General features: G+C 43.6%; 1 protein-coding gene across 1 annotated transcript; it reads left to right on the plus strand.

Moving 5' to 3' along the window:
- Positions 1-2,122: 2,122 nt before the first annotated feature.
- Positions 2,123-8,455, plus strand: asb1 (ankyrin repeat and SOCS box containing 1). The gene is made up of 5 exons (XM_070976793.1): positions 2,123-2,390; positions 3,656-3,794; positions 4,864-5,166; positions 5,641-6,023; positions 6,645-8,455. The coding sequence occupies exons 1-5, from the start codon at positions 2,294-2,296 to the stop codon at positions 6,773-6,775; spliced, it is 1,053 nt and encodes a 350-aa protein (XP_070832894.1). The 5' UTR covers positions 2,123-2,293; the 3' UTR covers positions 6,776-8,455.
- The last annotated feature ends 3,691 nt before the right edge of the window (positions 8,456-12,146 follow it).

Raw genomic sequence — 12,146 nt, forward strand, 5'->3', positions numbered from 1 at the left:
AGGATTCAGCAGTCACAGTGTACCCTCCTTCAGCCTGACTTCACTCCATTTTCACACCAGTATTATATTTAGACCATCAAACATACTGTAACCTATTGAAAAGTCAAATTTAAAAAAACCTTTCAAGCAAAAACTCCTGTGTGCAGGTGTGAACCTGCGTGTTCATATGTCTTACATGAAAGGACTACACTGTAAACTACTTGTATCATATCCTCTGTCTCTTTGTAAACTGTACATTATGTATATGTGGAGATTGTATCATAGTTCAAATAATTCTATAATTTTGTAGTGGAGTGAAATAAATGGTTACATTGCAATAAATATTTGACTCCTTGTTTTTAAGAGTCAGAGCAGAGTAGTGACTGTCGCTGAGAGCAGTTAAAGGTTCAAAGTCAAGTTAGCCTTATAATGGAGACTTAATGAGGGGTCTGACTGCTCCAGCTACATTATGAGTGAGATGATAAATGAGCCTGGTTTGGGATTTTGACGATGAAGTCCTTGTGGCGTCTGGCACAGCCAATCACTCAACCAGACTAGTTTCTTTTGACGCCTGGTCCGACAGGACGGGAGTAAAACGTTTAAAACTTTCTTTTTAAGACCCTTAAGTGACATAAGCAACAACTTTTCTCTGGCAAGCCATGAAACAGCTGCAACACGCACAAAGCTTATCAGGGAGGAGCCCTTTAACAGCTATTAAGCGAGCTTTGGACGGAGCATTTGTGATGCAGGTTGGAGATTTAGCTGAAGGCCCCTTTGCAGGAGGGACGGACACCTGCTTTCAGCAGAGACGCCGGCCCCTGTCTCAACAGGTGGATTAAAAACCAGCACAGTCCAAGGAGAGGACAGCTCCGTTGTCCATCTGTGTGCCCCTTGTAACTGTGGGGTTCCTCAAAGACGAAGTGACTTAAGTCATGGCTGCCTTTTCACTGACAAATAAAAAAAGCCTCCATTGATTTTTGCCCTTTGAATTTCACAATGGTTCATGCTGCTAATGAGTAAACCTTTCACTCTTGTTGCCTGCAGGCACCCACTAATCCTGAAGTTAGGCCCAACTGAAAGGCCCAATTTCCTTTTTAACTTTAATTTGAGCATTAGCTACACTTCATGTGCATAAAACACATGGCCAGGGTCTGGAGCAGTCAAATAACCTGCAATCTGGCTTTGGTTATATTCTGCTCTAATCAAAGTGCTATTAAATGCTTATAGTGTTGCACTGGATTTCATAATTGTCTTTAGCTTTCCTTTTCTTTGCAGAGCTGGTAGTCTGCAAGCAACCTGTCCACTTATGGGGACACATGGTACTGTTGACCTGTCCGTTTATTTTTAGAGCAGCACCCAGGGCCTCAGTGTCGAAGGTTCATCTGTCATCAGGCAGCGCAGAGCCACGGCTGCATGCCTCTCTGGTGTACGTTACCCACCCAAAGATGGTTTACTGTAGGTATGCATTTTACAAGTACCCAGACCGGCTACATGCAGCCAGCAGCAGAACAGAATTTCTAATCCTTCTGTCCACAGAAACATGGATATACAGTGTGATTTATAAAACCCTTTCCTTGGATCATAAGTCCTTTTGTTCCAGTCCTTTCCCCTCCAGGAGGTGGGCTCGATTCAGCAATACACGCATAAAAATGCATCATAATATGCTTCAGAATTATAAAAGATATTCTGGTGTTAAAAAAATTAACACACATTTAGCAGTTTATAGGCTGATTAGGCAATTTTTAGACTCACTATATTTAAATATGATGTGTTTTAGACCAACTAAATAAATGTGTAAGATAAGTAAATAGTATTTCTGAGTATTAAATTATTTTTTAATTATGTGGACCATGCTTATTGGAAATATATACAGGAAAAGTTAATCTACATCTACATTTTCTTACATCAATATTTATAAAATCCTACTTTTTGCACGAGTTTGATGCATTTTCAAATATTTTATAGGAAAGTATTTCTATTAATAAATATATGTAGTTATCCTTATCCATGTTTTTCCTTTAATTTGAATATTTGACGTTTTCTGCCTTTTACAGGGTGTTAAAACCATCCGGGGAAACAGTCATCCTGAGCAGCTCCGGGCTCTTAAAGCGTCGCGTCCCCTTTAAACGGTCCAGCTGAGCGCAGTCAGGAAGTAGCGCAGTGAGCCGAGCGTCACCAACACGGTCACGTTTGTTTATTTTCATGTCTCCTGTCTGATCCGACATCCCTGGCTTTCCCGTGTTCGTGGAAACCAGAATAGGTCCAGAAGAGCCGAAGCCCTAGTTTCAGGTTGACGGTGTGACACTTGAGGAGCATGGCCGACGGTCCAGAAGCTGATGTGGACGAGCCGCCCAGTATGAATTTCCCCCCGCTCATCACTGTGTCTGATCTGCCCGGTGCCACCGCTGCAGGTAACCGTGGTGATTCATCGGTCCTGTCAGGGGACCAGGTCTCCTCCGTGGACAGTGTGTGTGTGTGTGCGAGCACGGCACGTTCAATAACAGGCATCCGTGAGCGTGACAGTCATGACAGAGACGTGCGCATGTTGTGTGACTCCAGGGTATTAAGGTGTGGCCTGTAGATTCAGTACATATCTCCAGCCCGTCTGGAAGTTCAGAGGTATGAAACGGTTACAGTCCTGCCAACACAGCATCTGCGTTCTGCTGTCACAGCCCACAAATGAGAAGGATGCAGCTGGACAAGAGGCTGGTCATGAGAGCTCATATGCACGTATACTACAAGTGGTGGACACAATAATAGGAACACCTGCACAATAAAAAGCAATTAAACCAGTTGTGCCGGAAGTAATCAGGCCTTTTATTGAAGGAAAAGTGCAAATATCCCACTGTATGATAAAATACAAGAAAAATCTGCCTGTATGTAAGTATGATCAGGCAAAGGTACTTGGAGTATTAAAAGAACATACTGTCCCTGTGACTGCTACACGATTAAATATCATTAAATTACTATTACTCATGCAATTATAAAGGCAGGATTTCACTGTTGTAGTTGGTCGAGGTGGAGCTCATTAAGAACCAATGATTAATTTCATTATGGATTAATCTGCTGCCTGTTTTCTCTACTAATCTTTTGATTGGTTTGTCAGGCAAAGAGAAGAAGAAAAACAGCAGATCTTCACAGCCGACAAGCTGGAACCATGAATTGTTTTTGCATGAAAACGTGAATTTTATGAGCTCTGTGTATGTTTTCTATGCAAAAATCTGAATTAGTAAAACAGCTAAAGCTGTTAAACAGCTGCAGTGAAGTGAAAAGTACAGTAATTCCCTCTGAAGTGTAGTTCTAATGTACAGCATAGCCCTGCAGGAAAAAGCTTGTGTTAAATTTCTTATCAGACTGTGTCAGAGAGGTCTCGATCTGGTTCTGTGGTGCTCTTGTTAGTGTCTGCGGCTCCCACTCGAAGGCCAGGGGCCGCCAGCTTTCCACGAGACATTCAGGAGCCCCACAGAAACGACAGAGTTTCAGACTCTTCCCACATTCATCAGGGACACACGGTTATGTAACAAAATGATAAGCAGTGAGAAAGCCGTTCTCAGACGCAAGAGTCTCAAAGAAATGCTTGTAGATGTGTGCTGAAGGCGGGCTTCTTCTTTTTTTATGATTCATTTTATTTAACAAGCTGCAGTTTGGCAGTTTATCACCTGTGTGTCCTCACCAGGCCGTAACCTCAAGGAATGGCTCCAGGAGCAGTTCTGCGACAAACCTCTGGAGCAGGACGACATGCGGCTCCACAACGCGGCCTACGTGGGAGACCTGGACACCCTGAGGAACCTGCTGCAGGAGGACAGCTTCAAACGGTGGGAAAGAGTAACAACATTAATATAATAAGATTTTATCTGATCGAGTTGTAGGTGGAGAGGTAAGACAGCGAGAGGGGCAGCAGGTAGATCGTGGAGGGATTACGTTTCAGCTTCTGTGCTCTACGTCCTGCTCTCTTATATTACTGAAGAGGCCTTTGCAGTGTTTCATGACAAGTCATTTTCATCCATGATGACGTTAGCAGCAACATGCCTGAACTTCTGACACAAAAATAGTCTCTTGCGCCATTTATTGTGTTGTTGTAGACCTTCAGAGTCTAGTCTTTGGTGCAGTGGTCACTGCGTCCTCCATCCTGCTGCAGAACTGCCAGCTTTTGTCCAGAACGTTCATGTGTGGCGCTGAGTGGTTTGTGGCTTGTGTGCTGTGTGGGTTTCTTCAGAAGCTTTTTCCTGAGTGGCAGCCTGAGAAACATGTTGTGCATTCGCTCTCTATCCCTGTTTTCTTCTTGTCTTTTTTTCATGAAATTTCTTTGCTGTAAAGCACTTTGCACTGCGTGACACAGTTAGTGTCAGACTGTCCACACAGGTGATGAACCCGAGCCATGCCGGACCATTGGTTGCCACAGTGGTTGCATGCAGCACTCATACTTGCTCCCGGTCTTCAAACCCAGCCAGCCCTTTATTAGAGACTTAGGCCAGTTCATCTCCATCCTGCATGGTTTACATCATGCTGTTATTTCAATAAAATGCTTTTTACGTCATTGGGTTCCCCCTGACTGCATATCCTGACTTGGCTGTGGCAGTAGTGTTGAAAGCACTGTATTTTAGCTGGTTTAATTTGTGATGACAGCACAGCAGTAAAAATGTAAAACTTTGGTTTAACTTTATTGTTTTTATATTTGTACAGTGTGCATGGATGTTTGTGTTTCTGCTTCACTTTTTTGCTGTTCTATTTTGTTTTTATGTAAATCAGTTTGATCTGTTTTTGCACTGATTGTGCAACACAAATAAAATTGGAATAGCACAAGTGCAAATCCAATATGTTGGATATAACTACTGTCTGGGACACAGCTGCTGTAATAAGCACTTTCCTCTCTTTGGGTTCCAGGCGGATCAATGAGAAGTCTGTGTGGTGTTGTGGCTGTCTGCCCTGCACCCCTCTGCGGATCGCAGCCACAGCAGGACACGCCGCCTGCGTGGCCTATCTGATTGGCCAAGGAGCCGAGGTGGACCTGGTGGATGTGAAAGGTCAAACGGCCCTCTACGTAGCTGTGGTCAACGGTCACCTGGAATGTGTCCGGATCCTCCTGGAGGCCGGAGCCGATCCCAACGGAAGTCGGCACCACCGCAGCACCCCGCTGTACCACGCCGCACGGGTGGGAAGGCTGGACATACTGCAGGAGCTGATCAGGTGAGTTCAGACGGGGATCAGTCTAAGACCTGGCTTTTCTCCTTTCTCCTCTCCCACCTCTGAAAACTGATGGCAGGTCTTCCCGAGACAGGTGGTGCTCTCCACACCGAACCAGTCCATCTTTCAGGCTTCCTTTTTATCTGATATACATCACTTTTTTTACAGTTTTGGATTTATTTGGTGCCTATGCAGTGGATTGTCTAAGGGTCCGCATTTTGATCTGCTGCTAGCTTTGCGATGCAATGTGTGCCAGCGCTTCAAGCAGCAGTTTGGTTGTTACCTGACTCAACAACAGCAGCCCACATGGGACAGCAGTCACACTGACACATGAATATTTGACAAGAGCAGACTGAGAATTGACAGTTTTACTCTCAAGTGTTTGATCTAGACACATATATTATTTGCACTCTTTTCTCTGCAGTCAGCCAGTGTGCAGTATGTATTTTAACTGTATCCATGGTCCTCTCTGTCCAGGTTCAATGCTGATGTAGACATGGACCACCAGCTGGGCCCCCGGCTCCTCCTAAGCGCTCGCACCCTCAACACTCTGGTGGTGTGTCCCCTCTACATCAGCGCCGCTTACCACCACCTCCACTGTTTCCGGCTGCTGCTCCAGGCCGGCGCTCAGCCCGATTTCAACTACACGGGGCCCGTCTGCCAAGAGGCTCTGACCCGCGGCCTGGCCTCCTGCCTGCTGGATGCTGTGCTCCGGCATGGGTGTGAGGTGGCCTTCATCCACCTGCTGCTGGACCACGGGGCCAACCCGGCCCTCGTGCCCTGGGACGAGTCGGAGCTGGAGGCTCCCAATCGGAGGAAGGTGGATCCGGAGGCACTGAAGACCTTCCTGGAGGCGAGGAGTGAGTAAATCTGTAAATATGCAGGCGTGAATGAGGACAGATATGCTGACAGACTGTTGTTTAAGGAAGGGTTTTATACAGAGTTAATCTTCATATGCACATTGTATGCCTCTGCAGCAGTGACACCTGTGGCCGGAGATTTTTTGTTTTCCTTTCGTGCGTCTGCTCCATTCTCTTGAACGCGATATCTCAGGAATTCAAATGCTCACTTGCACTCAAGGGTGAACTACTTGGAATTTTGTTATCAAAGGTCAAAGGTCACTGTGACCACACAAAACACCTTTTTTGGCATAACTCATTCATGTACAGAAGGGCAGATTGTGACCATATTTTACATTGGATCAGATGTTGGGTGTCCATCGTGAAAGTGTGCTGATTGTACAGATCTTCGGCGTTTGTAGCTTGTCTGTAGCAACATCCGTATTTGTGGCATTGTAGTCCAACACAAGATCATTGGTTCTGCTGAAATTGAGCTTAAGGTGATTGTCGTTGCACCATGTGATGAAGCTCTCTATCAACCAACCTGTTCTCCTCTGTCATCTCTAAGTGAAGACAGCATGTGCCCTGTTTTCATGGTTTACCTGAATCTGTAGCGCAGGTCTCTGCTTTGTCTCCTCTCAGGATGCCCTCGCAGGCTGACACACCTGTGTCGCATCAGGATCCGCAGAGTGATGGGCAAACATCGTCTAAACCATATACCCTCGTTACCGCTACCACAACCCATCAAGAACTTCCTGCTTCACCAAAACTGACAACCATCCACCTTCTCTACTTCTGCAAAGCTTATCCAACCCGAACCTCAGTCAGTCCCAAAGCCAGTCCCCAGGACGGAGCAGTTTGTGAACCCAGTTTGCTACTTGCTTATTATTTTCTAATAATAAACAATTAATTATAATTTTAAGATTTTGACGATAAGTTATGGAATACTCCTATCTTCCTATTACTATAATAATGTAATGAAATGCTTCTTAACTTATCAGAGAAGCCTTAATATGTCCTGACATGTGGAAACTTGGTGTGCATCCTTAATGTTTGACTTCCCAAAGTGACCGGGATGTTCTGGTCCTGCTTCAGTAGCACTTTTCAGCTGAACAACCACAGTGCGAATTAAGTTTGAAGTCATGATTTAATCATGCCATGCATTAGATGTCCTGCTCAGAGGCAGAGATGCCAGATCTGGCTCCCTGAATTGCTCATTTATCTGTTTGATGTAAACTTTAGGCCTTTTACCAACTCTCAGCCGGAGTGAGTGCAGAGTGCAGCGACCCAGACCTGAGTATAAGCTGTCGATCGCTTACATCAGAAGTGATCATTAGTGTAAAGTGAAGGATAAAAAGTGCCCTCGATTGTGTTTGTATTCTAATTCTGCTTCTTTTGACGCGTTAAGCACTTCAATTTGGCTGACGATGTAAGGGCTGGACCGTGGGTTAGCAAACTGCTAACGCTGTCGTTCTGTGTTTACATTTCTTTTTTAGCCGTGAGTCGTTTTTTAACCGTATGCCTTAACATTGAGTTTTGGAAAATGGCCTCAAAGATTGTTCAGACCTAAAGTACTAATGATAACATTCAAGTTGTCAAGGAGGAAAGCTGAAGTTAAAAATGAGCAATTTATGGTCCTGGATCCAGTGGCGTGTCCAGACTTTCTCACTGCGGTGGTCTAAGGGGGACATTGACTTTGAAGTACATGTATGTGTATGTGCAAACACACACACACACACACACACACACACACACACACACACACACACACACACACACACACACACACACACAGGCTGGAATAGCATTCATTTAGTATTTCTCATATCTACTTTAATCGCTAACATGACAGGATGTTATGGTTTCTTACATTCCTGTTGTTCGTTTTAATTTTTCTCTTACATTGCATTAATTTAGATGACACTTTTATCCAAAGTGACTCATAATAAGTGCATTTAAAACATTATAAAAGATATCACAGCACAACAGAGTGGCACCACACAGAAATAATGTAAAGCTTCCATACTTTATTGTTTAAGCCCTCAAAAAGAAATTGTACCTCCAAAAATAGGTTACAAAAGAAAACAATGCACATTCAGGTCCCGCCTTTTTCTGGGCCAATAGCCATTCATACTTTAGGATAACAGAATGGCACTTTGGGTGGCCAGTACCACCCCAGACCCCCCTTCTGGACACGCCCCTGCCTGGAAGCAGGAGACTTGTTTAAAGGTTTGGCCTAATTACTAAAGTATATAAAGTAAGACTTTGTAGAAAATGCACTGTTTAAGTATATTTAAGAGTACTCTGTCTGTGAATGAAATGTATTTATGATGAATAGCAATTACCCAAACAGCAGCTCTCTGTGTGAGTCATTTCACTTATTGTCTACTGTGCACGTCATTTGCTCTGTGTATCCCGTCTTAATTTGCATACAGTAAATGTACAATAATTCTATATTCTCTCCTGTATGTTTTTCATCATCCAATACTACACAGGAGGGCTTCCACACCACCAGAAAGCTTCAAAAGTAAGATAATTTTCCATGCTTCCTGTTCTGTTAGCCATCCCCTTCAGTGACCTTGAGAGAATTATTCCTTCTGCTTTCCTCACAACCCCTTCCAACATCTGTTCTGGTCCAAATTATCTGAGCCAATGCCATGGACAGAATCTCTGGAGTTTAGGTTTGGTTAAATCTAATGAAAGGAAATCACCCTTCTGTCAATATCAGAGCTGCACAGCCCGCAAATGGTGTGGACTTTTGATCCAGAACAGCTTCAGCACACTATTAGTCCATCAGCTCTGAGGGGAAATTCCCTTCATATACAGTACATTATCTTTTTAACCCAGCAGCCGTAATGTGCTGCACACTAAACTGATCACTCAACTGATTGATCTCCAGTCTCTTTCTTTTCATACGTGGACGCCTGCAGCCTTGTTGTTGTCTAATTCTGCCTTTTGTCTTGGGATTCGTGATGTCCTCCAGAGGTATGGTGATAGAGTGCTGCATAGAGACATTTGTTGTTGTTGTAAAGCTGATAAATGACTCAAAATGTCATGATGTTTGAGAAAACCACAATTTGGTGAAAATCCAACTTGCCCCATGGAAATGCAGAGCCTGGGAACTCCATGTGGAAGCAACAGGGAGCACAAGGGCCGGGGGAGAAGCGGGCTCTGAGTCCAAAAAGTCCCGGTCAAGACTCGAGATGATGGGCTGGGTTGGTCTCTGGAAAAGACTTTAGTGCAATTAAAGATTTCCTGCAAACATGCCTCTGAAACAGTATTCAGGCTCCCATTGGACAGTTAAATTTTCCAATGCACAAATGAGGCTTGATCATTAATTTGATCATTAATAAATAAATAAAAAAAGACAATTAAATGCTAACAATGGTAAATAATGGTAATAATATTACACTTGGATGAGCTGGAAAATGCGTCTTCACAAAGCTGAAAACAGGCTCTTTTTCTGAGCTCATGAAAAGCTGATCTTTTTTTGTAGAGACGCTTGGTTCTCACAGGAAACAATCATGATGATCTTACAGACTATGATGCATTGCTCAAACCAACAGTATATAAAGTAATTAAAATCTCAAACACCTACAGCAGTAAAATGCAACATGCACATTAATGCACCAGTAATATTAATCCAAAAACACCAGATATAATAATAAAACGCTGACAGGGACTCCTTTACTGTGGAATTAAGACTTTGACTTTTTAAAAGAATCTTTGCTGATAATACTTACACACAGGAGCTTTCACCTCAGCAAGGTTTTAAATGCATGCCTTGTACTTTCAGTGTAGTATTTTCACAGTACTTTTACTTCAGTAAAGGATATGAATATTCTTTCACCTGTGCTTGGAAGTGAACATTTTATGTGCATGCTTGTGCACAAATGCACCACTGTCACATGAGGTCTCTAGATGGCACTGTCTTCCTTTCAAGCATGGCAGACATCTCGATGTCTCCCTGTGTCTCTCTGTTCTCTTTCTTTCCCATCTCTGACTTTGTCTTTCATTCTCTCCTTTACCTCCTCTTCCTTTCTTCCTCTCCATCTATCCTCTGTGAGCCTCTTCTGAGTCTGCTGCAGAGGATTCAGCTGTGGACCTCAGCATGTGTCCTCAAGAGCCTCATCCTTTCAGAACTCAAGTCTTTCATTAACAGAACTCACACACACACACACACACACACACACACACACACACACACACACACACACACACACACACACACACACACACACACACACACACACACAGATGCAGAATGAGCCCCTTTGCACCAGTACAGAGTGAAGCAGAGATTGGACAGTTTGGTAAACCGCTATCTTCCTGTGGGGAGTTTCCATTGCGAGAGGCTTCTCTTTCAAGTCAAACTTATTTTATGTTACAGTTTATTTAAGAAGGCACCCCGCTTGGTTCAGCATGGATGGATTCATTAGACAAGAGATTTATTCCAAAGTGAAATTTCAAACCAACCCTTGAAGAACAAATGAACACACATTACACTCACTCCTCTTTTGAAGGCTAAATGCTTAACATCAGGAAATTATATTTTATTGGTGACTGCTTAGTCCATAAAAAACTTCAAATCATGATCAGCATTAACAGTATTTAAACACTAAAGTGATTTTCTTTGGTCATGCCGTTGCAACAAAAGAGAAACAGAGATGGTAAACGGTTTATTCCTTCAGAAAATCACTGCGAGCCTGGAAAAGCTGAATGATGTTGTTCATTCCTGAGTTTATTTGCGCCGCAAACTGCAATCAAAATCTCAGCAGCCTCTGCTAATATCACCGCAGTGTTCCGCTTCAACTGGGGACCAGCATGCGAGGGGATGTTAAAAGCAGTGCAGCTCGCTTCATGAGGCGACCGCAGCTTTTAGACATGGATTAAAGCTTGTTTCCATGGATCTGGTGTTTTCATATAAAATGCTGTTGGCGTGTGTGTGCACATGAATACGTTAGTGGTGTTTGCTTAACAAATACAGGCCCTGTTTGTGTGACGGAGAGAGAGTAAGATTTGTTTGGCTGGATCAAAACTCACCTGTAAGTTGTTAAGTAGCTCCACCACAATCACTCTGTATCGGCCTCTTTATCAGGAGGCCTGCTCTCCTGCACTTGCACTGGCGAGTCGCCTGTTGTTGGTAATTGCCACGCGCTTTAATTCGAATGATCTCATTCCTCAGGCGCTCCGGAACTCTTAGTTTCCTCCAATGACCACATCACTGTGTGTTTACTGCTGCCACACACACCCACACACACGCACACACGCACACAGGTATTCTGGCACAGTGCGGTCCAGAGTCATTGATTTTAAGCTTCAACACTCAGCCAGAGCAGTGACATCTATCAGAACGTAATGCAGTTCTAACGTGACTCACAGCGATGACATGAAAATGAGTTTGTCGTTCAGTGGGCCAAGAAAAGCGGCCTTTTCCGTCCGTTTCAGCTCCCATCAGAGCCTGGGTGTGTATGAAGGAGTCTGAAAGTATTGATCATTTTTCATGTTTGTGTCATACTGTAACAGCACATGTGGATTACAACTGCATGTCCGGAAGCACTTTTCCTCTATTAAGGCCGTCTTGCTCTATAAACTACTCAATCGGTGTTTAGCACACAGGGAATTTCTTCAGCTTTATTGATATAATTAAGGAGTACATGGTTGGAAATATTGAAAGAATCTTAACGTATAAAAGTGTGTTTTAATTAGAAACCTCAGAGGGGCTAAATGAGTCTTAATTTGACTGTTTTCCAAAGGAGGCCCGGTAGTCGTGAAATGTGGCAAGAGCAGGAAGGATGTAAAGTGATTGCTTCTGTAATTACTGTCACAGTCTGTAACTTGGCTCTTACAGCAAACTTAATTAGTTCCCTCTCATTTGTTTGTTTGACTATTGCATGTCTTGCTTTTCTCTGACGGTCTGACGTTCAAGAACGGAGAGGAGAAGTTGTAGCTGGTGTAAAGTTTTAGGGGTGTCTTGTACAGAAAAATGACATATTGCATTAAGCTAATAACCATATTCACTCTTTCGCAGTGATGAAGGGAAATGAGTTGGTTGATTGTCTGGTTCTGTTCTTGCTGCCCTGTTTGAGTACTTTAGGTATTGTTGATGAGGCTTCATGAAGCTTGAGGAAAAATGTGGCCTAA

The sequence above is a fragment of the Chaetodon trifascialis genome, chromosome 12 (assembly GCF_039877785.1).
Source record: "Chaetodon trifascialis isolate fChaTrf1 chromosome 12, fChaTrf1.hap1, whole genome shotgun sequence".
NCBI lineage: Eukaryota > Metazoa > Chordata > Actinopteri > Chaetodontiformes > Chaetodontidae > Chaetodon > Chaetodon trifascialis.